Genomic DNA, 22,760 nt, shown 5'->3' with positions numbered 1-22,760 from the left:
CTCGAAGCACAAAAAGGTGACGCGGCCCCTCCATGAAGAGTTGGACAAAGCAGTGCATGCGTGGTTTGTGGAAGCACGAGCCAGCAACGTCCCCCTGTCCGGAAGCATCGTCCAGCAGAAAGCCTTGAACTATGCATGCCTACTTGGCATTGATGATTTTAAAGCCAGCATTGGCTGGCTAAACCGTTTCAAGGCCCGCCATAACATCGTTGGAAAAGTGTTGTGCGGCGAGTCAATGTCAGCAGACGTGGACGGAGCAGCTGCTTGGAAGGCGAGTAACATGGCCGGAATTTTAAGCAACTTCGCGCCTGCAGACATTTACAACGCCGACGAGACCGGGCTATTCTACGAGATGTTGCCGGCTAGGACACTCGACTTCAAGGAGCAGCGCTGTCACGGCGGCAAACACAGCAAAAAACGCATCACAGTGCTGCTTTGCACAAACATGGATGGCTCGGACAAGCGTCCGCCGTTAGTCATAGGCAAAAGTGCCAAGCCGCGCTGTTTTAAGGGAACTCGTAGCCTACCTGTGCAGTACAAGGCGAACAACAAGTCATGGATGACCCGCGCTATTTTCACCGAGTGGATGATGGCATTCGACCGCGACATGAAGCGGCAGGGCCGTAAAGTTTGCTTGCTTTTGGACAATTGTTCAGCGCATCACTCCGACGAAGTCAAGCTCACTAACACGGAGCTGAGGTTTTTCCCTCCCAATTGCACGTCTGTCTTACAGCCTCTCGATCAGGGCGCGATTCTTAGCCTGAAGCGCGCTTACCGCGGGAGGTTAATTCAGCGGCTGCTTTTTAACACTGAAACCGGCCGAGACACGAAGGTGGACTTGTACGTGGCACTGCAGATTATGTCTGCTGCCTGGAGCACACTGGGGCGCTCAGTAATTGTGAACTGTTTCAGGCACGCCGGATTTGCCGAAGGTCGACCCGTACACTCTGCTGGCCTAACACCAGGCGTTACAGACGACGACGAAGAGGCGTCACCGGCTCCGGGGATCGCGGCCGCCTGGAAAACGCTGGGAGAAATAGGAACCGTGCCGCCTAATCTCGAGCTCGACGAATACATCGGCGCTGACGCTTGTGTTGTTGTTCACGAAGATGTGAGTGATGAGCAGATCATAAAAGCTGCCCGGAATGATAAGGACTCTTCCGATGAAGAAGACGACGACGTACAGGAAGCGCCGGCTGCGGCAACCGCCGTACAGGTGATGGACGCTTTTGATGTCATCAGGAATTTCGTTGCTGTCCGAGACGACGATGTTGCAATGGGTTTGCTGACCGAGTGCGAAAATCGCGTGACGGCGTTGCTCGCCGTGAAGCGTAAGCAAACCAAGCTTACAGATTTTTGGCATTAAACGCCTTTGCTGCTGCTTGGGCAATTCTTTCTGCGTTTCACGTCAAATTTTTGCGATAACAAAGTTCCGCGAGAACGAATTTTTTTTCGTGCACCGTGAATTTCGTTATAGCGGGATTCAACTGTATCTTCTTAACATCACATAGCTTCATCTGCAATGCCTCGAGGATGCCATCTAACCATCGCGTTCGCTGCCTACCCCTTCTCCGGCAACCCTCAAACTTTCCCAACATCAAAGCTTTCTCCAGCGACTCCTCTCTTCTCATCAGATGACCAAAGTAGCTGAGCTTTAACTTTAGAATTTGACCCTCCAATGAGCAGTCAGGGTTTATGGTCGACAATATCGACTGATTTGATCTTCTGGCAGTCCAAGTGACTGGCCATAGGGTTTTCTTGGCAGGAAATACTGGAGTGAGCAGGTGTTAGATTTTGTTAATTCACATGCAGATCAAGGCGTTTTTGCTTTCTCTGTTGATATAAAAGACTTGTACTATTCCATTCCGCATGATGCTCTGCTTTCTTGTATTGAAGATAGCATTGATCAGTATGGGCCGATTGCCTTTCAAAATGCTTGTGGTATATCAGTGAATGGATTTTTAGAACTATTAAGATTTTACCTGACTTCGACTTTCATAATTTTGGATGGAAAACCATACCTTCAGAAACAAGGCATCTGCATCGGGTCGTGTATAGCCCCCATCCTATGCGATTTATTTTTAGCCCGGCTGGACAGGTCTTTTGCTGATGCAGTAACTGATACCAATGTTATTAGGATTTTTAGGTACGTTGACGACTACCTCATTGTACTTAAGGGGGGACACCCCTCTTAAAACTTTTTTCCTTATTTATGGGTGGATCTGACTGAAACTTGCACCATTAATGTACTTTTGCATGCTGATTTCAAATATCTGATTAGTTTTCTTGTAGATGAAATAGCTTTCAAAATAATCCCTAATTCATGTTCTTCATTTGGAGGTGAGTTAATTACTAAACACTTTATGGCATGAGGAGAATAGCCCTGCCAGAGTGATCTAGAAGGATCATAGAGTGCCGCTAGTCATGAATTAACGTGGTAGAAGAATTTGAACCAAAGTTACAATAAGTCAAACTTTTATGAATAAAAGCCCAGGTTGGCACCTAAGATTGATAATTAATTCTGTAAATGTTGCCGCATAATAACTGTACATATTTTTGTCCTACGGCACTGTCGAAGGTTTTCTCTTTCTAACAAGACAAGAATGAGAGCTATAGCACAAATAGACTAAGAGATATCTCTCCTCCAAAATTGCAGCACCCTCAAAATTGCAGTTTTGAGAAAACGAGGAAAAACACTTCACAGCATGTAGGTGTAAATTATGTCAATGATTGATATGTCAACAAGATCAGAAACAGGTGGAAAGTGATCTGAAGCGAAAATTAAATAGGCCAATTTGAGCCAAAGTTACGCAATAGGAAACGCTTGAAAGGAAAATTCCATTTGGGTACCGAAGACAACATAACCTTCTCAGCAAATTTTCTTTTGTCGTCACTGCATTTACCTTGGTTTCATGAGACTCGCAGGATTCCCTTTCTAGAAAAAAAATTTTTAAAGCAATAGCAAGAACAGGACCAGAGATATTGATCTTTAAAAAATGCAACACTACCAAAATTGGGGGATTGTCGGAAGCACTCAAGCCTCACGGCATTTAATCAGGAAGGGCAACCCCAAAGACCTCATGCTATTAAAATGCACCAGGAGCATAGTCGGGGTGCATGCTGTCGCGGTGTTTTCTTTTTTCTGTTTTAGCAACGCCAAGCGAAGCCGCCCGCTTCTTTGCAGAACGTACGCTACGGTGCAAGTCCTTTTCTTCAGCTCTCCTGGACCCAGTTGCTGTCACATTTGTACTGCATTCTTGCAGAATTGCTGCTGCTGTATGCTTGCAGCCGGCATTGAAGCGCAGCACAGCTTCTGCTGTGGCTGCTTCCACAGCAAACAGTGATGAGTGCCGCTCTTTGTGGATCAAGGTCCAGATGACCGAGTGGAAGCTTTCGTTCGAGTTCTGGGTCTTCCCCCGAATGCACCTCTGCAGCAGGCTCTTCTCTGATAAACGACTATAAACAGGCAAAAGAGCATCAGCCACATCTCTTGGCAGACTGTAATTGTGCTTTGGTGCAGGCTCCTCTTTTGCCTTTGCAGCGTTGTGGCGGCACCATGACTTCTCACCGGTAGGACACAAACTGTGTTTGGGGCAGTCATCAGTAGATGTGATGTGGTAATATGTCGCCATCACAGCTCGCTGCATGGCATCCACATCACCTACATTTGATCGAAGCGCTCGGCCATAATATATTGCCAGCTTGTCAACTAGATCAGCTGTCAGCCTTCCTCTGCCGCCAAGACTTTGCTTCCCTGCACCCTTGTGTCTCTGCAAGAGGTTGCGCAAAGCTGCTCCCATACGCTTGTGCACGTGATTTATGCAGTCCTCTTTGACTATTTCAATGTAGCCATAGATTGCAGCATCTTTAAGAGCACTGAACGTGCGACTGTCCCCATCGCATAGCATGGTTGTGTAGCGCATGTTGTGGCGCTGCAGAGATCTTTCAAACAGAATTTTGCCAGCCTCTACTTCCATTTGACCAGCCTTGGAGTTGGTGTTTTTTTGGCACTGGTGGCGTGATTTCCAAAGTTCGTAGCCGTCAGTGTTTGGCTTGGGACCAATTTCGCAGCCCAGACAAAAGTTTGACAACACCACATAATCAAGCACGTAACCAGTGAAGAGTTCCACCACGGCACCGACGCCTATATGTGATGAGTGTCCGCGCGTCATCCATGTGCCGTCGTAGCACACGGCAATGTTCCCCCTATGCCCAAAACACAAGTCATCGTAGACCTTCGCCACTGCCTGCGCGGCTTGTGCCATAACGGTCGTGGCGGCTCGGGTAGCAGCGGGTTGCAGTGTGTTCTTCAGATGCCGTTGAAACGTCTTGTTGTGCATCCCGCGCCGCGACAACCCCATCGCCGAAAAGATATCGTTCATTGCTGTCTGGCCGTTACCGGTCGACAGCATTGCTCGACTAGCCAGAATATTCAGCTCAAAAGGATTGCACCTTTTCTCGCCGTCAACCCTCCGCGAGTTCCACTCGGCCGCAATCTCACCGCAGTTGTCGCACAGCACGATCAGTTTTACGGCGAGGCCATAGCTCCGGTCGCTGGTAATTAAACGCACGCATCCACGACACGTTTTGCACCGCACGGCATCCAGAAGGATATTCACAATGCTGAGGTCAATTACCGCATAGGAGGCTGTTCCGTCCGCATCTGACTCTGCGGACGCACCACTTGCATCGGCGAACAGCGCGGTCTTTCGTGCCGTCGCCGGCGTCGATACCAGTCTATCAAGCGTAGCTTGCTCACGGGCACTCACTTGAGTTATGTCGCTGTTAGTGACAGGCGCGGTATCAATACGTACACGACTGCAGTCGGCACGAAGAACGGCGCCATTGTCCAGCGGAATCGGAGAAGCGTCGTCGCCCGCAACGTGATCGTCACACAATCCCGCAGCACTGGCACTTGCTTCTTGCACAGTATGCAACGAAGTCGCATTCTTAACGCGTTTCTTTGGTTGCTTTCGCCCGAACTTGTGCAAAGAGCGGTACTTCTTCGCGCCTGGCATGACTCTCGCGTTGCACTAGCGTGGTCGGCAGAAAGACAAAATGGCGTCACTGGGAGTCCGCACTTCAGGGCTAGCTTGCCGGAACCAACCAAACGACGCCATTTTGATCACGTGCCTTAACCGGCCAATAGTAGCGCGCGCTGCATGCTATCTTTTTGCTTGTTTTTTATGGGGAAGGCGGAGCGCACAGGGTTGCTTTCCGAAAGAAAAAATAAGCCGAAAGCGCGCGCTTTCGAACGAGACCAAAATCGCCGCGGTGGAGCGCGTAGTTCTCATGCGCCGGGCGATCGAAATTGGGTGTCGTTTGTCCACAATTTAAAGGGCAGTGGGTGTGGTACTGCATTTTTTAATCGCTATAACTTCATAAATAAGCGGGGTATAAGGATGAAAATTTGCGTGCAGATGCGGAATGGTGCGAGGAATACGAAAATGAAAAAATTGAAAATCCGATTTTCAGGCCGATTTTCGGTGCCAAAGAGCCGTGTCCCCCCTTAACAGAAATGACGGTTCCTTCATGGATGATGCTTTTAATGTCCTCGCGCTGTTTCGTAACCATTTCAAACCTCTAGAATTAACATTTGAATTACCTGAAACAGGTGGTATTCAATTCCTAGATATTAACTTCATACTTCATCATGATCGGACGTGCTGGATGTTCAAACCTCGTGGCGAAAAACCATTGTTACCTTTCAATTCATCGCACTCTAAACTTGTGAAACGTTCCATTGCTCGCCTTTCATTTGTTAATTCTCTGAAGAAATCTTGCCCGCACCTCATGCATGACAGTTTTTCACAACAGTGTAAGCGTCTAGAATGCGCCGGGTACCCTTCCCATCTTCTTGTGGCCGTGGCTGAAGGCGTTATGAAGAAAGTATGCCAGAAAAAGGCGGATGCCAGTCAACAGGCCCCGTGTAAGAAAGAAAAAATTGCCGTCATCCCTTACATTCATAGGCTGTCCCATAATCTCAAAAAAGTTGCGGAGCGATCGGGAGTTAGAGTGGCTTTTTCGGCTCCGAATAAGTTGAGTCAGCTATGCACTAAAACGTCGTCAGAAGGCTGCACAAAGAAACATAAAGAAAAATTTGCTAATTGCATTCAAAATGTAGTCTATCAGATACTTCTATCCTGTGGCAAGCAATATATTGGTCAGATGCCTCAATGATAGGCTTCGTGAGCATGGCCGGGATGTCAGTAACAGGTGTGGTAAATGTTTGTCGGCTCATTGCCGTGTTTGCAATTGTATTCCTCTCCTCAAAAAAAGTATGGTTTTAAAAGTGCACAAACACCGGTTAACGCGTGAAATAGTTGAAGCTGAATGGATTACTCTTTTGAAAGATGATTGTATAAGTAACCCTTCTGTCGCGTTGTTGCCAAAGGAGATTGCGTATCTGGCCGATACGACTTGCTAGCGCATGTTCTTTTGGCGCATGTGATACGCGGTGGTATAAAACCATGCTTTCTTCCTTGAATAAACATTAGTTGGAAGTTAGCGCTGTGTGTGTCTTCTTTCTCTGTCCTTGTCTTGGTGCGCTACATTTTGTTCCCTTCGGTCATGTACCAACAAGCCCAAGTATCTACCCTTCTGAATTATATTACTTATTCACCAGTCAAGCTTAAAATTTTCCAGGCACAGGAAATATAGGCAGGCATAACTAATCCATTAATTTAGAGCATTGGAACCAGCAGGGATAAATATCTCGAAAGAAACTTTAGAATCTGAACCCGGATATATCGAACTCAAAGGAGATCGCGAAATAGTTCGATATACAGAAATCAGCTTGGGACGGCACTTATGATGCGAAAAAACGATACCGTATTTGCCACGTAATCAACTCACTCGCGTAATGAACCCACCCTCCACTTTCACACTCGAGAATTTAAAAAAAAAAAAAAAAAAAAAAAGCGTTAAGGCCAGCTCGCTCACATGCAAGCGATTAAGCGATCTCAGCGACAAGCAGCAGCGACAGAGGAAAAAATTTCCAACTAGTTGGAACTGCGTCCCTCTGCCGTCTGAGCCACCGCGGCAGCTCAAAACAAGGTTTCTGTATCGCTGCGGCAGAAAACGCCAGCGTTTTGGCTTGCATGTCGCACTCCGTTTCGGTGGTCTCATCCACAGCTCATTTCTTGGCAGCGTGCCAAGATGCTGGGCAGCGATAACGTCGTGGGTGTTTATCTTTTGATAGCTCCTGCGGCGGGGAGCAAGCTTGGCAGACTGCCCATGATGGCTTGATTGCACAAGCCTGGTTCAATTTATCACGCCGCGCTTGGGGCGGGCGTAGTCTACTGCCACAAAATCATTGGAAAGCGTGGTACAGTAGCTGCAAATGCTGTTTGAAGCAGAAAATGCTAAAAGCCGGTGTCATGATTGCAGCTGACCACGTGCTTTCGTTAATTCATACATGCAAGGATAAACGACTCCCGCAAAAAAAAAAAAAAAAAAAAAAGAATCGCTTCGTAACGCTATATCTTACGCTACGCCGCACGTACAGCACAACGATAAGAATAGACGACTCTAAAAAAAAAGAAAAAATAAATAAAAAAAATAAAATAAGATAGATCTGCCGCCGAGCGCAGAAGGTTCGCAACACACGCTGGAGAAAGCGTCCAACGTTCTGTCTGAAAACAGGCTGAGCTGGCTTGGCGCATGCGTAGCGTGTGCTACTGCGAACGAAGGCCGGGAAAGAGGAAGGAGACAGCTCGGCAAAAAAATGGGTACACCCTTGCGCTTTGCTCTATTGCGTTTTTTCCCTCTCCTTCCCACCGGTTCTCTCTGGTTCGTTCACGCACCTGGCTTGCAAATGTCAGGTGCTGGCGCGCGGGAAACGATAACCGCAGATATGCGCGCCTCTGGGGAATGGGCGGGGGCGCTGCCCTAGCCGAACTGTCCCCTTTCATTCCTTCCGCGCGTGGCTTGAAAACGTCACGCGGCAAACGGTCATGGGTGACGCGATCGTCTTTGAGGAAGGCACACTTTCCAGTGCATGGTACGGAGTTCGATATATGACGTGGCTTTCCTATACTTTTGCATGGGATTTTCCGTGAGTTCGATATAACCAAAATTCGATATATCCGGGTTCGATATAACCGGGTTTGACTGAATTCCCTCTGCGCCATAACTAGTCGGCAAAACAATCCAATATAGCTTTAATTGTAGTCTGTTCCTGCTTTGGTTCCCTCTTGAACAGTCTTCTTCAGGGCGTGGCTAGTGTGGTTCATTTGATCTGTTATTATCCTTTTCCTTTGTCTTCCTCCCCTCCAAAGCTTTTGAGAACCCCTGCAGGTGTATTCTTTATCAGGACCTTTTGAAGAAAGGCGTGTCAGCACCCAACTTGCTTTAGGTGCTCATCCAACCCGCAATGCAGTTTGTCCCTTTTTATTTTCTTTTTCAGGCGGGCTCAGAAATACACACCACTCCCTGACCTACGTTTTTTCATTGGGAAGTAAACCCCCACCAGTGATGATCCCAGACAAAGTTCACTTGTTGGAAAACTGAGGCTCCCCTTGGTAGTCCATTTGTTGATAGGTTGGCCACTTTTTCCATTACTTTCAGTTGTCTCTCCCTTGCACAGTTTGCCCTTCAAAATATTTCACCAAGGTGAAAACAGTTTGGTAAAGTGGCTTTTCTGCTCTTACCATGAACCTGTACCAATTGTATTCAACACTTTGCTAATTCATTTCACAAGGTAAGGACATCCTGGGATGATGCACCACCATACATGGTTGTGTTAATCTTGCCCGCCTGTCCAGTGCAAGAATGTGGCAGGCAAAAAATTTACAACCCTACCTCTTGACAGGCCACCTTTTCAGAGTAGTGAGAACTATTATGTGCAAATGCCTTCGCATACCTCAAAACAATCCATCTTGTTTACTTCACAAATTATCTCAAACTAGTATAAGTGCAACAAAGACAAGAAGGGCAGGTTGCGTGGTGTCATCTTGGTTGCACTTACACGAGCCAACTAGCCCCGCATATTACTGGCATCCAAGTGAGGGGAATAATGCACCTGATTTCTTGAAGAGCTTGTGCAGGACGTAGTCGTCCTGCTTCTGGCTCTGCTCGGGCAGTGTGCCCCCTGGCTGGTAGGTGGTCTGCTTCACCACGTAGCCAATGCACTCGCCTTCCACCACTGGAAGAAAAACACTGCTTTGAACCAATCATCACACTCCTCTCTCAATAAATACTTTCTTCTGGCCGAGTTGGTTCACATTAGTAGACTTGCGCAAAAAGCAGAAGAAAGAGACATGACGACAGAGTGCTCTGTCCTGTCGTCACGTCTCCTTCTTTTTGTGCAAGTTTATTCCTTTTTCAAAATGCCATTTGGGCACTTCCCAATCACACCTGTCCCTCGTGCAGCTCATGCAGTTGGGATATATCCTCAACTTGTGCCCAGTCTGCTCTTCCTGTCTCGGGCACAATGTGTGGCCACGAGTTCAGATGAACCGGACACTTGGCAATTTCTGAGACTTCAGGAGGTCCCAATAAAGCCAAATACCTGAAGTTCAGGGCAAACTGAATAGAAAATACAGTGCCCGTCCTTTGTCCACATTTTTTTTCACGCTGTTCTTTCGTCACTCAGCCATAAACCAACTAGCCCAGGGAAAAGTCTTGATTGAACAAATAAAAAACACTACTATTTGCAAACTGTTGACAATTTTGAATATATTGACACACTTCCAAGTACTATATGCACCATGCTTCAGCATACTCTGTAGAAAGCCCAAACACGCTTGTACTTTGCATTTATGAATACTGCGCCCCTGTATGGGATTTTAGGAGGGTGCACTACAATATGATACGCCTTATTGATCGCCAACATGAACACGCTCTGACAAGCATACAACTGACTGAAAGGCAAACAGAAACATAGTTACAGTAAGGGCACAATGCAAAACAGGTTTACAGAAGGTATTGAAACAGCGTCACTCTCTAGCTCATTCCATCCAGTAAAAAAAACAAATATTTGAAGCAGTTGACATGATTCTTACAGGCATTGAAATAAAATTATTCGAAAATCGTATTATCCAAACAGGCCCAAAAGATGCACATACAGTAAAAGCTCGTTAACTCGACTCCCGTTAATTTGAAAAATTGGATAATTCGACCTTCGCGCCTGGTCCCCAGAATTATGTATAGGAGTCTATGGGACGAACCTCTCGTTAATTCGGACGGATTTGACCGTACAACGGATAATTCGGACAACTTCGGGCAGCTACCGAGGCTCGAAAACGAAAATAAGACGAACGCGGTGCAATAGCGATACCCAAAAGCAGCATCGCCATGGACATCAATTATTCAATTATTCAACAGGTAGGGAAGGCCCTCAGGTGCGATGTCATGGATGTGAACAGGGTGATACATGGGGATAGGAACTACCTCCCCTTCACACCTGATGGCATCCATTACACCGCACCAGCGGGATGGCAGCTTGGGCTGCGGATGGGGCGAAGGGCGCTAGCTTTTTTACAGGCGAGCAGATTGCCCCTGCATACCGAGAAGTAGGAGACAAAGATGGAGGGAGGAAGGGCAGGACGAAGGCACGGAGGAGGAAAAAGAAACAACCCGTAAATTTGGCCTTCATTAATATGCAAGGGGGTAGAAGTAGAATTAAATGGGATGAAATTCAGGAGCAGCTGCAAACTGGAAATTTTGTAGTATATGGTGTAGCAGAAACCCACCTTAGAGACAGTGAAGAACCTCCACACATTGAAGGATACTCATGGCTGGGGTGCAATAGAAAAGGGAAGGACCGAAAAGGAGGTGGCCTGGGGGCGCTAATCAAAGGCCAAGATTGGAAAAGGATAACAGAAAGCTGCAGAGAACATATATGGCTCCAGGGTAGAGTGGGAAAACTAGATACAATACTAGGGTTTGTTTACCTAAAAACAGGAAATGACTCAAATGAGGAAAATTCAGAACATTTCAGATGTTTAGCTAAAGACAGAGGAATTTGGCCAGAATAAGGAAGTGATAATCTTAGGGGATATGAATGCCCATATGGAATTTTTTGATGGAGCTACCGATACGACAGGCAAAATGTTAGGAACATTTTGTGAAGCCCAGGATCTCACAATAGTTAATTCAGAAATAAAGTGTGAGGGAAAAATAACATGGGAAAGAAATAACTCTCATTCCACAATCGACTATTGTCTGATGTCCCACAAGCTGTATGACAGGTTAGTAGGTATGGAAATTGACGAAGAAGGGGCGAAGAGCTTAGGAAGCGATCACAAAAGAATTAAACTCCAATTTGGCGGGACAGCGGCCGCAACAAAAATGCAGGTATGTGAAAGCAACCAGAAACTCAATGATATGCAGTTGGAAAAAGGGCCAAAGCGCATTGAGGACATAGTAAACCAACAACCAAATAGAGAATGGACATACGATGACCTCGTAGAAGTATTTAAAACAGAGCTAAAAAAGGGCAAGATTAGAAGAGGAAAGAGAAAATATAAACCAAAAAGCTGGTGGGATGCTGAAGTTAAAGCAGCCATAACGAGGCGTCAAGAGGCATCCAGAGAGCACAGATTAGCAAAGAAGAGGGGAGCCACACCAAGGGAAGTAGAATCCAAATGGGAGGAGTACCTTGAGAGAAAAAGGGAGGCGTCAACCTTAATCCAAATCAAAATAGGAAAAGCTGGGGTCCAGTGGATGATGGACATAAGTAAAAAAGATAAAAATGCCGCAAAGAGGTTTTGGAACCACATAAGGCTACAAGCAAAAAAGACGGAAGGGGTCCAATACTCACTGACCACACAGGAAGGAAAAAGAGTGGAGGGAGACGAAGCACAGGAATATGTTAGGCGCACAATAGAAACAGCCTTTGCCAGTCTGGAAGTGAATGCGCAGAAGAAATGGAGAATAATGAGGACCACAGGGACGAGGAGCAAGAATACAAGGAGATGACAGCAAGAGAATGGGAAAGAATAGAACGGAAGGTCCCCTTGGGAACAGCGACAGGACCAGATAGCATACCCATGGGATTGATTACCAGATTAGGACAAAAAAGCAAAGTAAAATTGCGACAGTTGATTGAACAAACAATAAAGGGCGGTCAAGTACCAAAAGATTGGAAATTAAGCAGGATGAGACTAATATACAAAGGCAAGGGAAGCAGAGATAACATAAAGTCCTATCGGCCAATCACAGTTACATCAGTTATATACAGGGTAGCAATGCTGTTAGTAAAAGTAATGATGGAGGAATGGGCAGAAGGAGGGAATATCCTCGGAGAACTACAAAATGGTTTCCGCAAGGACAGAAGACTAGAGGATAATTTATTTGTGGTTACCCAGTGTATAGAAACAGCAGCTGCAAGTCAGAGACCATTATGGATAGCGTTTTTAGATATTAAAGGGGGGGGGACACGGGTCTTTGGGACCAAAAAATGACCAAAAAACCGATTTTCTGAAAATGGCATTTTTGGAATCTGTGGCTATTAATCTACAAGTTCACCAATTTTCTTCTTCCAGAAGTCAGTATTTTCAGCATAATAACGAATTGAAATCATCGCGCGGGCTGAATTTGCGCAGCAGCAGACGATAAAACGGCACATTTTTCGTTGCGCGCAACTGCCGTTCCGCCGGACCGATCTCGGCCATGTTAGGCTCGTTTGAAAGAGCGCTTTCTGGGTTTCAATTTCCCGCCGCTAGCGCTTGTCTGCCCTCAATGGCCACTGAGAAAAATAACCACAAAGAAAAACGAAAACGCGGCATCTGATTCGCTGCTGAGCGCACGTGACTGCAACTGAGCCATCCGATTGGCTGATTCTATCGCACGTCGTCTGCTTGCGGCGGGCCAGCAGCCGTTGAAAGCGTCCGAGACGCCATTTTGTTCTGAGTCGAGACCGAGGCGAGACGATGCCCCTCAGTAAATTCCGCTCGCGCCACAAATTCGGCAAAAAGAAGAAGAGTGCGCGCGGCGACAACTTTCGGAACCGTCCTGCGGCACCCGAAAGCTCCGAGGATGTGCAGGAGCCAGCGGCAAGTCAAGAAGTCCCCGCGGCCGAAATAGGCCTAGCGAGCTCGGCGGCGCCTACGCCCAGCGGACGCGTCCGCCACGACACGATGATGCTGCAGCCTTCGGACTTGATTGAAAAGAAAAGAAAAGCCGAAGGAATGCTGCAGGAGCTGGGTTCAACCGCAGCGACGAAGAGGAAAGCGGATTTCATCGCCACTTCTGACGCCCGTCTTCTTGACGCGACCGGCGGTTGCCGTGCGGACGATACGACGTTCACTGTTGTGAGTTTGGAGTCGCTGAACGAACTGTTGTCTGCTGTGAAATGTAAAGTGTGTGGCGGGGATGTCCATATTTCAAAAGGAAATCGTGAATATGGTCTAGCCGTTAAACTCTCTCTCGCGTGCGTGATTTGCGGGGACATTTCATCGGCATGGAGTTCGCCGCGCGTGCAAGGCAGCCAGAAGATAAATCCGTTTGCCGTGAATATCCTTGCTGCACGCGCGATGCAAAGTACCGGACATAGGCAAACGGCGCTGAATGATGTGTTTGCGGCGATGAACATATCTCATCGTGGCCTGCACACGAAAACGTGGCAGGACTACGTAAAGAGTAAGCTGACGCCCGCAGCAACACGCGCAGCCGAAGGAGTGTTGAAAGACAGCGCCCGTTCTGTTCGGCAACTCTATAACGAGTTGAACCTTGACAACCCCGGGAACATTTCTGTCTCTTTCGATGGTTCATGGATGACCCGGGGTCATTCATCCCACATCGGTGTCGGCGCCGTAGTAGAACTTTTTACTGGACTGGTACTTGACTATGTAGTTTTCAGTAACTTTTGTGCTGGGTGTGAGCGTGGGCCCAAAGAAGGTGACCCGTCCTATGAGGCGTGGAAAGAAAGCCACTTGTGCCAAAAGAACACAGACAAAAAGTCCGGTGAAATGGAAGTTCAGGCCGGACTTGTTTTGTTCGAAAGGTCACTGGAGAAACATGGCCTTAGGTACACGACCATGCTCTCAGACGGCGATAGCCGCACATTTCTTGCATTGCAAGAATCAGCTGTGTACGGCTACATCGAAATCAGCAAAGAAGATTGCACAAACCATGTGCAGAAGCGGATGGGAACGGCCCTACGCAATGCAATTGCCAAGCATAAAGGTGATGCAAAAGAGAGCTTGAGTGGCAAAGGAAAGCTGACAGGCGACCTTGTCACCAAGTTGACATCGTATTACAGCTGGGCCCTGAAGTCCCATGCTGGAGATGTTGGGGCAATGCATAAGGCAGTGATGGCTACCTATCATCACGTAACCTCCAATGATACCGTGTCGAATCACACCCTCTGCCCGACAGGCGCAAACTCGTGGTGCCGCCAGAATGCTGCTGCAGCCAAGGGAGAGCCTGCTCCCAAGCACAGATACAGTTTGCCACCACATGTGTGCAAAGCACTTTTGCCTATTTATGAGCGTTTGGCAGACCCAAAGCTGCTGGAGCGGTGCCAGCAGGGAAAAACCCAGAACAGTAATGAAAGCTTGCACTCCCTAATATGGTCACTCGCACCAAAGGAGCGCCATGCGTCACTGTTCTCCGTTCAAGCAGCTGTTGCAGAGGCTGTTGTCCGCTTCAATGCAGGAAACCTACAAGCATGCTCAAAAATACTGAGTGAGCTAAATATGAACCCTGGCGTCCAGAATATCAGGAGGATGGCTGAGAAGGACAGGCGCCGAACAGCCGAATCAGTACGCAAGCGTGCCTCTGCGGAAAACATGCATCGGGCACTGAAAAAGCGGCATTCTAGTCAGCCCAAGCAGTCAGATTACATGCCTGGTGCATATTAGCTGTCTGCAAGTGTAAATATGCATATATCTTTTCGAAATTTTGAATAAATTGTGCCTAGTTTGTTTTTTCCCATTTTCTCAAAACTCAAATTTTGGACACTTGGCTGGTTTAGTTCGTCGATATCTCTGCATCTAGGACAGATAGAGATGTAATTCCTTTTTCTACATAAAGCTGAAGGTGCAGTGAATGCAATGATCGAAACAGAATTCTTTATTCAAGCTTCAAAAATTTTTTATTTTGCCAAGTTAATTGAAGCATGATAGGCACGTCTTGAAGGACAACTTTCAAAGTGCAGCAAAATTGCTAATAAGGGTAAAATGGAAAAACTGCTTTGATCATTGCACTCTTTGGTCATTGTACTGTACCGCCATGCATTAAAAATGATGTTTTATAGAGGCGTTTTTTTTGCGCGGAAGTACTAATTAAATGAATAATTAATATTATTATCTCGGGAATTAACTAACATAGAGAAAAACAAGTTACATTTTTGAAATCAGCATAAAAATCTGAACAAGAGGGTATGATTTTATCAGGATTGGCTTTAAAATAATGAAAATAGCTCTAAGACCAGTGTCCCCCCTTAAAGGGGCATACGACAGTGTAGATCAGAAAAAACTGTGGGACCAGTTGAAGGAATATGGCCTGAATAAAAACCTGGTTCAGTTCATACAAGAAGTGTATGCAGATAATGAGGCAGTGATAGTATGGGAGACGGAAACAACAAAACCAGCAAAAATAAAAAGGGGGCTTAGGCAAGGGTGCCCACTGTCACCGCTGCTTTTCATGATATACATGAGCCAAATGGAAAGGCGCCTGGAGGAAAGTAATAAGGGATTCGATGCAAGCTATATGCAGGGAGGACAGAAAGTAACACAAGTTCTACCAGGATTGATGTACGCGGATGACATTGTACTGCTGGCAGATAAGAGGGATGGGTTGCAGGAGCTGCTTAAGATCTGTGGAGAAGAGGGCGAAAAGCTGGGACTGCAATTTAGCAGTGAAAAATCAGGAATAATGGTATTTAATGATGAAAGGGGGGACGTGCTGGAAATACAAGGCACCAAGGTTGAACATGTGGAGAGCTATAAATACCTGGGCATATGGATCAACGAAGGAAAAAATTACCTAGAAAAGCATGAAGGAATTACGATAGACAAAGGGAAAAGGAGTTCGGATATTATGAAACACAGGGCCCTCTGGAATTATAACAGGTATGAGGTTGTTAGAGGGGTATGGAAGGGTGTTATGGTACCAGGACTCACTTTTGGAAATGCAGTCCTGTGCATGAAATCAGAAGTACAGTCAGGCCTTGAAATCAGACAGAGAAAGGTAGGTAGATTGGCATTGGGAGCACATGGCAACACACCTAATGAAGGAGTCCAGGGAGATATGGGCTGGGCATCATTTGAGGTTAGAGAGGCAATTAGCAAACGAAAATATGATCAGAGACTAACCGAAATGGAGGAATCAAGGTGGGCACGAAAAATGTACAAGCACCTCTTCATGAAAAGCCTGAATACGAAATGGACTAACAGAACCCGAAAGCTCAGATTTAAGTACCTAGAGTTTGGAGATACACCGCAGCAAAACAGCAGCATTGAAAAGCAGGTAAAGGAGGCAGAAAGGAAAATGTGGGAGGAAAGAATGCAAGGAAAATCAACATTGGGTGTGTACAGAACTCGAAAACAGGATATAAAGAAAGAAAGTTTATTCGACAACTCCCGAGGGAGCTCATTGCTGTTTGAGGCTAGGACAGGGGCCCTCAGAACAAAAACGTACAGGAAAAAATTTCAGGAAGTAGATATATCATGCGCGGCGTGCGGAACTGAGGAGGAAACAACGGAACATGTTGTTCTAAGGTGCCAAAAACTTCGTCCTGCCCTTCCCGCGGAAAAAGCGGCAGACCTGGAGAGAGCGGTGGGATTTGCTGGGGAAGATGGACGAATGGATGAGGAACGCGTTCTGATAACAAAAGAGAGGTTAGAGGATTGGTGGAAAAAGTCAAGAGAATAAAGATAGGAAAAAAAGGAAGGGGGGCAGATACGGGCGAATTAGAAGCTAAAAATGGGGAAGAGATAAATATATTTCTTTTAATTTTTTGGCTAGGCGGCGCAAGCTGCCGTCCGATACAAAGGGCAGAGCCACTATCAACCAACCAACCATCCTTGGCTCGACTTGTGGCTGGATGGGCTCTTTTTCTTGTTTTTTCACGAGTCGAAGTTACTGGCGGTGCCATTTTGTCGTTTTGCTGCTGTCGGTGCGCTACGCTGTTGTATTGAAGACTGCTCGCTTTAGTGCGGCTCATTGCGTCTCTATTGTGTGCGATGGCAACACCAGCGAAACGGCCGAAAAGCTACGAGGCCAAGGACTTGGCTACCAAAGTGGAAATTTTGCGGGCCCTTAAGAATGGGCTCTCCCGACAAGAAGCAATGAAAAAATATGACGTTAAAAGGCGTACTTTAAACACATATGTAAAAAACGAAGAACAGATTCTTCAGGCGTTCGAAAGCGAGAAGTTCCAAACGTCAAGAAAGCGTCTGCGAACAGCAGCTCATCCGGAGTTGGAAGATGCCTTGCTTCGGTGGGTGGTCAACTTGCGTGATGCAAACCTCCTATTGAGTGGACCCCTCATCATGGTGCAGGCCGAGAGGTTTGCACTGATGATGCATATTGATGGATTCAAAGCGTCAGAAGGGTGGTGTGCGTGCTTTAGAGACAGACATGGTCTTGTTTTCAAGACTGTGTGCGGCGAAAGAGGTGCCATCAACGAAGATGTTGCCAACAACTGGAAGAACGCTCAGCTGCTGGAACATATTGCAGCATATGATCCAAATGACATTTTTAATGCTGCTGAAACAGCACTTTTCCTTAAGGCATTGCCTGACAAGACTGTGACACAAAAGCCATGGTGCTTTAAGAACGTGCCTGCTCTTCCGGTGGAGTAACGGGCTAATAAAAATGCCTGGATGACATCGGAAATTTTTCGCGGCTGGATACAAAAGTTAGACCGACAGTTTTCCGCAAAGAACCGCAAGGTGTTAATTGTCCTTGACAACTGTAGTGCACATAACAGTGCCACTGGACTGAACAACATTGAAGTTGTTTTTTTGCCGCCAAACACTACACCGGCCCTCCAACCGATGGACCAAGGTATAATTCAGTATGTGAAGACTAAATACCGCAGGCGCGTGCTGGAACGCATGCTACTTTGCAATGATGTTGGTAAGCAGCACGACGTGGATCTTCTGAGCGCGGTCAACATTCTTGCCTACGTTTGGAAGAACACGCCTGCGCACGTCATCGCTAACTGTTTTCAACACAGTGGCTTCGTTTTGCCTGAGCCCTGCAATGACACAGTGGCAGAAGTGTCGCCAGACGACAATGCAGATGACTGCCCGGATTTCGGAGGTGTGCTGCCGGATGCGGTGACACTTGCCGATTACATCAGCCATTGATGACGGCGTTGCTACAGCCGGCTCTCTAACTGAGGAAGAAATTGTCCGGGACGTACAGCACGGCGAAGATTCGGAGGAGGAAGAGGGGCTACCAGAGGAGCAGCCTCGGCCCCCTCGCACTGTGAAGGAAGCAGCAGAGGCCCTCGTTGTGTAGAGGAATTTTGTTGGGGCACTGCAGATGGCATGCGCGCTGCTGAGCACCTGGAAGGGCTGAGAAAAATAGTATCCGCGCGGGTTTCTGCGGGAAAGCAGACAAGCATCCGTGATTACTTTAAGTAATAAAGGTATGTTGAGATAAAATCGTGCATGTTTTTTTTTTTTTTGTTCTCTCGATAATTCGGACATTCGGTTAATTCGGATATATCTTACGGTCCCTAGAAGTCCGAATCAACGAGCGTTTACTGTACATACATGCTTGTCCTGTAGCAAGCTTTTTTGGAACTTGCAGAAGTGAGTCCCGCACATACAACAAAGCCTTCCAAGCACGTCCAAAGTGCACCGTCAGTAGACAAAGGTTGATGATCTCCCCCATCTCAGTTGTCATCCTCCCCAACGCTCTCTTCAACATCAGCTATGATATTTTGAACACTGTGTAATTCGCACGTTGGTCGTCCACCAATTCAGACACATTTATGTAGAAGTCATTACATCGTCAATACGATACACAGTCAATACATTGTCATTGAGGCTAATCCTTCTAGATTCAGACAGCTCCTAATCGACTACAGTCGAGCCTGCTTATAACGAACCTGAGCGTCACGCGGCGTCCGTTCGTTATATCCCGAAGTTCGTAGTAACTGGACCACAAACTAAAAAAGAGAAGAAAAAAAAGTTGGCGGTCAAAACACGAAATTTATTTCTTAGCAAAAAAGTCTGTGATGCTCGTCTGTTTCTGCAGTGATGAGGGCGGTCTCCAGTTTATTTAAAGCACTAGCGTGCTCTTCGCCGAGTCCCTTGGCATAGACAAGTTGTCTGAGGCCCTCTATATAGCCCATTGCTACAGATGTGCTTACGGGTGCTGGCTCAGACGTTTCATCTTCATCTGATTCTTCCGCGTCGCTCTCGGCCCGCACTTCAGAAACTATGCCTTCGTCCGTGCACGGTTCCGCAATATCCGCGTCTTCATCCGCAGAAATAAAATCCTGCCAACCAATGCCAGGGCCTCCCATGTCGGAGTCGACGACGCGCTGCCACAAATCGCCGCCGGAATCATCATCCGGCGGCATCATCAGGTCCACATGTTTTTATTTACAAATACTGCACTGCTGGAATTTTGTCTTTCGAAAGGATGTAGAGTTTTTCTTTTAGCAACAATGCTTTTCGCTTCCTAGACACGGTGAAACGCATGGATGAAACATGTCACCAAGGAAAAAGAGCCGTGAGTATGAAGCCGGACGCACAAAAAATCCAACACAAACGGCAATGACAGGCTGCATACACTGTGTACCTCATCATCAACGCATGGGACAATTGCGGTGGTCACGTGATTCTAACGTGGTTACTCTGTCTTGGCATAGACAGCAGAAAAAAAAACAGCAGTCGATCATCATCATCATGATTATCATGCAGCCTGTGAACGTTGCCCCTAGAGGCTGCCGCAGGACTCTTGCAAGCACCAATCTGAGCTATCGCTTTCAGCTGCAACTACTATTGAATACTACTAGAAATCTTGCCAAAACCACGAGACTAATGTTTTCGCGATCATATTATCCAAACTCCTGAGGAAATACGATCATAGCAGCCGTATGAAAAAGCATTGCCTCAGGTGTTAACCGTGAAAGAAAAAAAACGCATTATGCCAAAAAATGTATCAAGTGGGAATAAGATTTCCCTGTATCCCGTAGGAAAAGAAATTAATGTGTCTATTTGAAATGACCTTTCGTTGACTGAAGCAAGAATTTCAGGTGCAAAGCTGCATTTCGTTGGGTGGGAAATACAGCCTTTACTAAAAGTGATACTTGTGCTGACTGCATGTTTTTTCCCATAGGCCGCACCATTTTAACGCAGGCGGCTTCCCCACAGCTGGAGCAAGGTACTCACCAGCTGACCTGTGGCCTCTACCACTGCGCTTCCTTCGTTCGTTCTTCTTCGTGGCCTGAGTGATTTTCTGGCTCAGCCTCCGTGCCAGCTCCCGCATCTGCTGGATCTTCTCCCGGCTGAGGAGTGGCTCGTCTGGTGTGGAGCTGCACCCGGCTTCCGAATCCTGGCTCTTCCGCTCTGCTCTCGGCTCAGGACTGGCCCTGAAACCATTACTGCTGTTGCAATTTTTTCAAAGCTTCTTCGCATACAATGCATCGCACGCACATATGAAACCAAGGACTATCTACAAACAGCCCGATAATTCCCTTCTCTTGCCATTCAAGGTACCTCCAAAGAAGTGATTTGTAGTATAAATCTGATGAGTCAACCAGCGGTACTATGCATGAATCCACCGGAAAGCAGTGAAGTGGCAGCCACCTGCCACAGAGCAGCCACAGCGATCCAGCACTCCCAGGGCAAAATCCAGCTGATGGTAGAGCTGGTGTACCTCAACAAGACGTGCTCCACAGAAAGACAGTTGTGGATTGCTTCATGACGCTGTTTATGCATCTCAATAAAGTTGGTTTCGATTCGTGTAACTATTTACACAGATATTGTTGGCATTAGCAATGATGAGACGTTTCACGAAGCTATGCTATTTAAATTTGTTTCTCTGCTGCATTTTTCCATTTTAGTTTGTGTTTTGCCATTCCCCCTCTGTAATGTCTCTGAAAGCTATAATAAATAAAAAAATCGGCACTGGCTTAGCTCGGCTACCCCAGCTACCTTCCTCTGGTTTCAGCATGTTGCTGAGCCTATTGTTGAGCTTGCATTGATTAAGCAATATACAGACATTGCTCGTTGCACATAATTTTTGTTATTTCATGCATAGTAAGAAAGACGACCCGGTGATCAGTATAGTAACAAGTGGCCGTTTCAACTGAATGCATGCCGAATTTTGAATGTACAGGTTCTCTTTGATCTGTTAGAGGGGGCCAGTCTTCAACTTTTTCCTCTGGAGAACGACTTCATTGCAGGCTCGCTCCAGCCTACAATGACCTATACAAATGCCATAGTGCTGCTATAGAGGCGATTCTCGAAGCACTCCTACCCATGGAGCAATCATTTCTCGCAATAAAACATTAGACAAGTAGACTGTCTTGGCAAACATCTATCTCTTAATATTGACCCCAATCGACTTATCCTGTTCGATACTTCGTGGCAACTGCTTCAACATTTCTCCTTTGTCAACCGGAATGTTAACTATGGGGCCTTCAATGGCTTTTATGGCTTCTGGCTCTCACCGACTGACAAGTGTTATGCGTCGACATCTGCATGGGAATTCAAGCTGGATCTACGCCTACCAACAGCTGACAATAGGCCTGATCTCAGCACGAAAAATGTCATCACCTTCACGCCCGTGTCTCGTGGAACATCGACACATCCGTCAGCGGCAGCACTGCACACCACGCCTATTTAAACAACGAGGTGCTTCCAGTGGGCATGGGAGAGCGGCTACCATGTGGTCGCTAAGTTCTCCATTCTGCTTTCTTGTGCAGCCCAGTCAATCTAAATCGCTGTTTTGTAAACATACAAACAATGATTTGCTGATCCTCCCTTGCCCACAAGTGCTTCCCAAGCTGAACGATTGAGTATGTACTGCAATGTTACTCTTACTTTCCACAGATGTCAAACTAAATGCTGGTCCTAACAAGGAAGTGGATCGTCAGTATAGTTATGGCCGCGATAGCTGCTTTGTCATAAAAGTTTCACACACAACATGAAGAAATGATGAATGCCATAGCTGAACTAAAGGTTAATCAAGAAGCGCTATCTGAGACTGTTTCAGACCTTTCTAATAGGATGACTGCTGTGGAAGCCACAGTTGAGTGTCTCGAAAACACACCTTCTCGTAGCGATCTTACAAACCAAGAGGCAGTTTCAAATGAGAGTGCTGCGCTCACGTCCAGACTGGACGAGCTGGAGGACAACTTAATATTTTATGGCATCTCTCACAATTTGTCTAAAATGTGGGCGCAACCAGAAGCCCAGATCCATCATTTCCTCTCCAAGTGTCTCAATTTGAATTCCTCGGAAGTCACAATTCACAGGGCTCATAGGTTAGGCAGCTTTGCAAATGGCAAAACACGACCTGTTATTGCTAAGTTTGCGTCGTATAAAATGTGAGAATATTACTTCCGCAAAAAGCAAAGTTTAAAGAAGATGGCGTTTCTATCAGCAAAGATTTTGCAAAGGCAACCGTTAGCCGCAGAAAGCACTTAACAATATTGGCAAGGCTAGTGGTCGATTCTATTCTTTGTGCCGCAACAAACTGATCACAAGTAAAGAGTGCTATGCCTATTGTGAAGCTACAGACGAAGTATGCAAAATCAGACCAAGTAGGAGCACGATTACCCCAAAAAGAGACATCACATTACCGGGTTCACCCCCACCGCACATTCAAGCTTAGCATAACTA

At 46.6% G+C, this 22,760-nt stretch overlaps 1 protein-coding gene across 4 annotated transcripts in view; it reads right to left on the bottom strand.

The window, feature by feature from the left end:
- Nucleotides 1–22,760, bottom strand: part of LOC146187715 (DNA excision repair protein ERCC-6-like) — a 374,514-nt gene that overhangs the window by 12,255 nt on the left and 339,499 nt on the right. For all 4 annotated transcript variants that reach the window (XR_014707405.1, XM_084603509.1, XM_084603511.1 and 1 more), the window contains 2 exons: nucleotides 20,304–20,503; nucleotides 9,023–9,145 (listed from right to left, as the gene is read on the bottom strand). Coding sequence is in view for 3 of the 4 variants with exons in the window: in XM_084603509.1 (XP_084459635.1) it covers nucleotides 9,023–9,145; nucleotides 20,304–20,503 (323 nt within the window). In the remaining variant the exon portion in view is untranslated. The remainder of the gene's footprint in view (nucleotides 1–9,022; nucleotides 9,146–20,303; nucleotides 20,504–22,760) is intronic.

The sequence above is a fragment of the Amblyomma maculatum genome, chromosome 5 (assembly GCF_055883805.1).
Source record: "Amblyomma maculatum isolate TAMU_Amacu chromosome 5, ASM5588380v1, whole genome shotgun sequence".
Classification (NCBI taxonomy): Eukaryota; Metazoa; Arthropoda; class Arachnida; order Ixodida; family Ixodidae; genus Amblyomma; species Amblyomma maculatum.
Note: the sequence above shows the minus strand (reverse complement) of the source record. Positions and strands in the feature narration are given on the sequence as shown.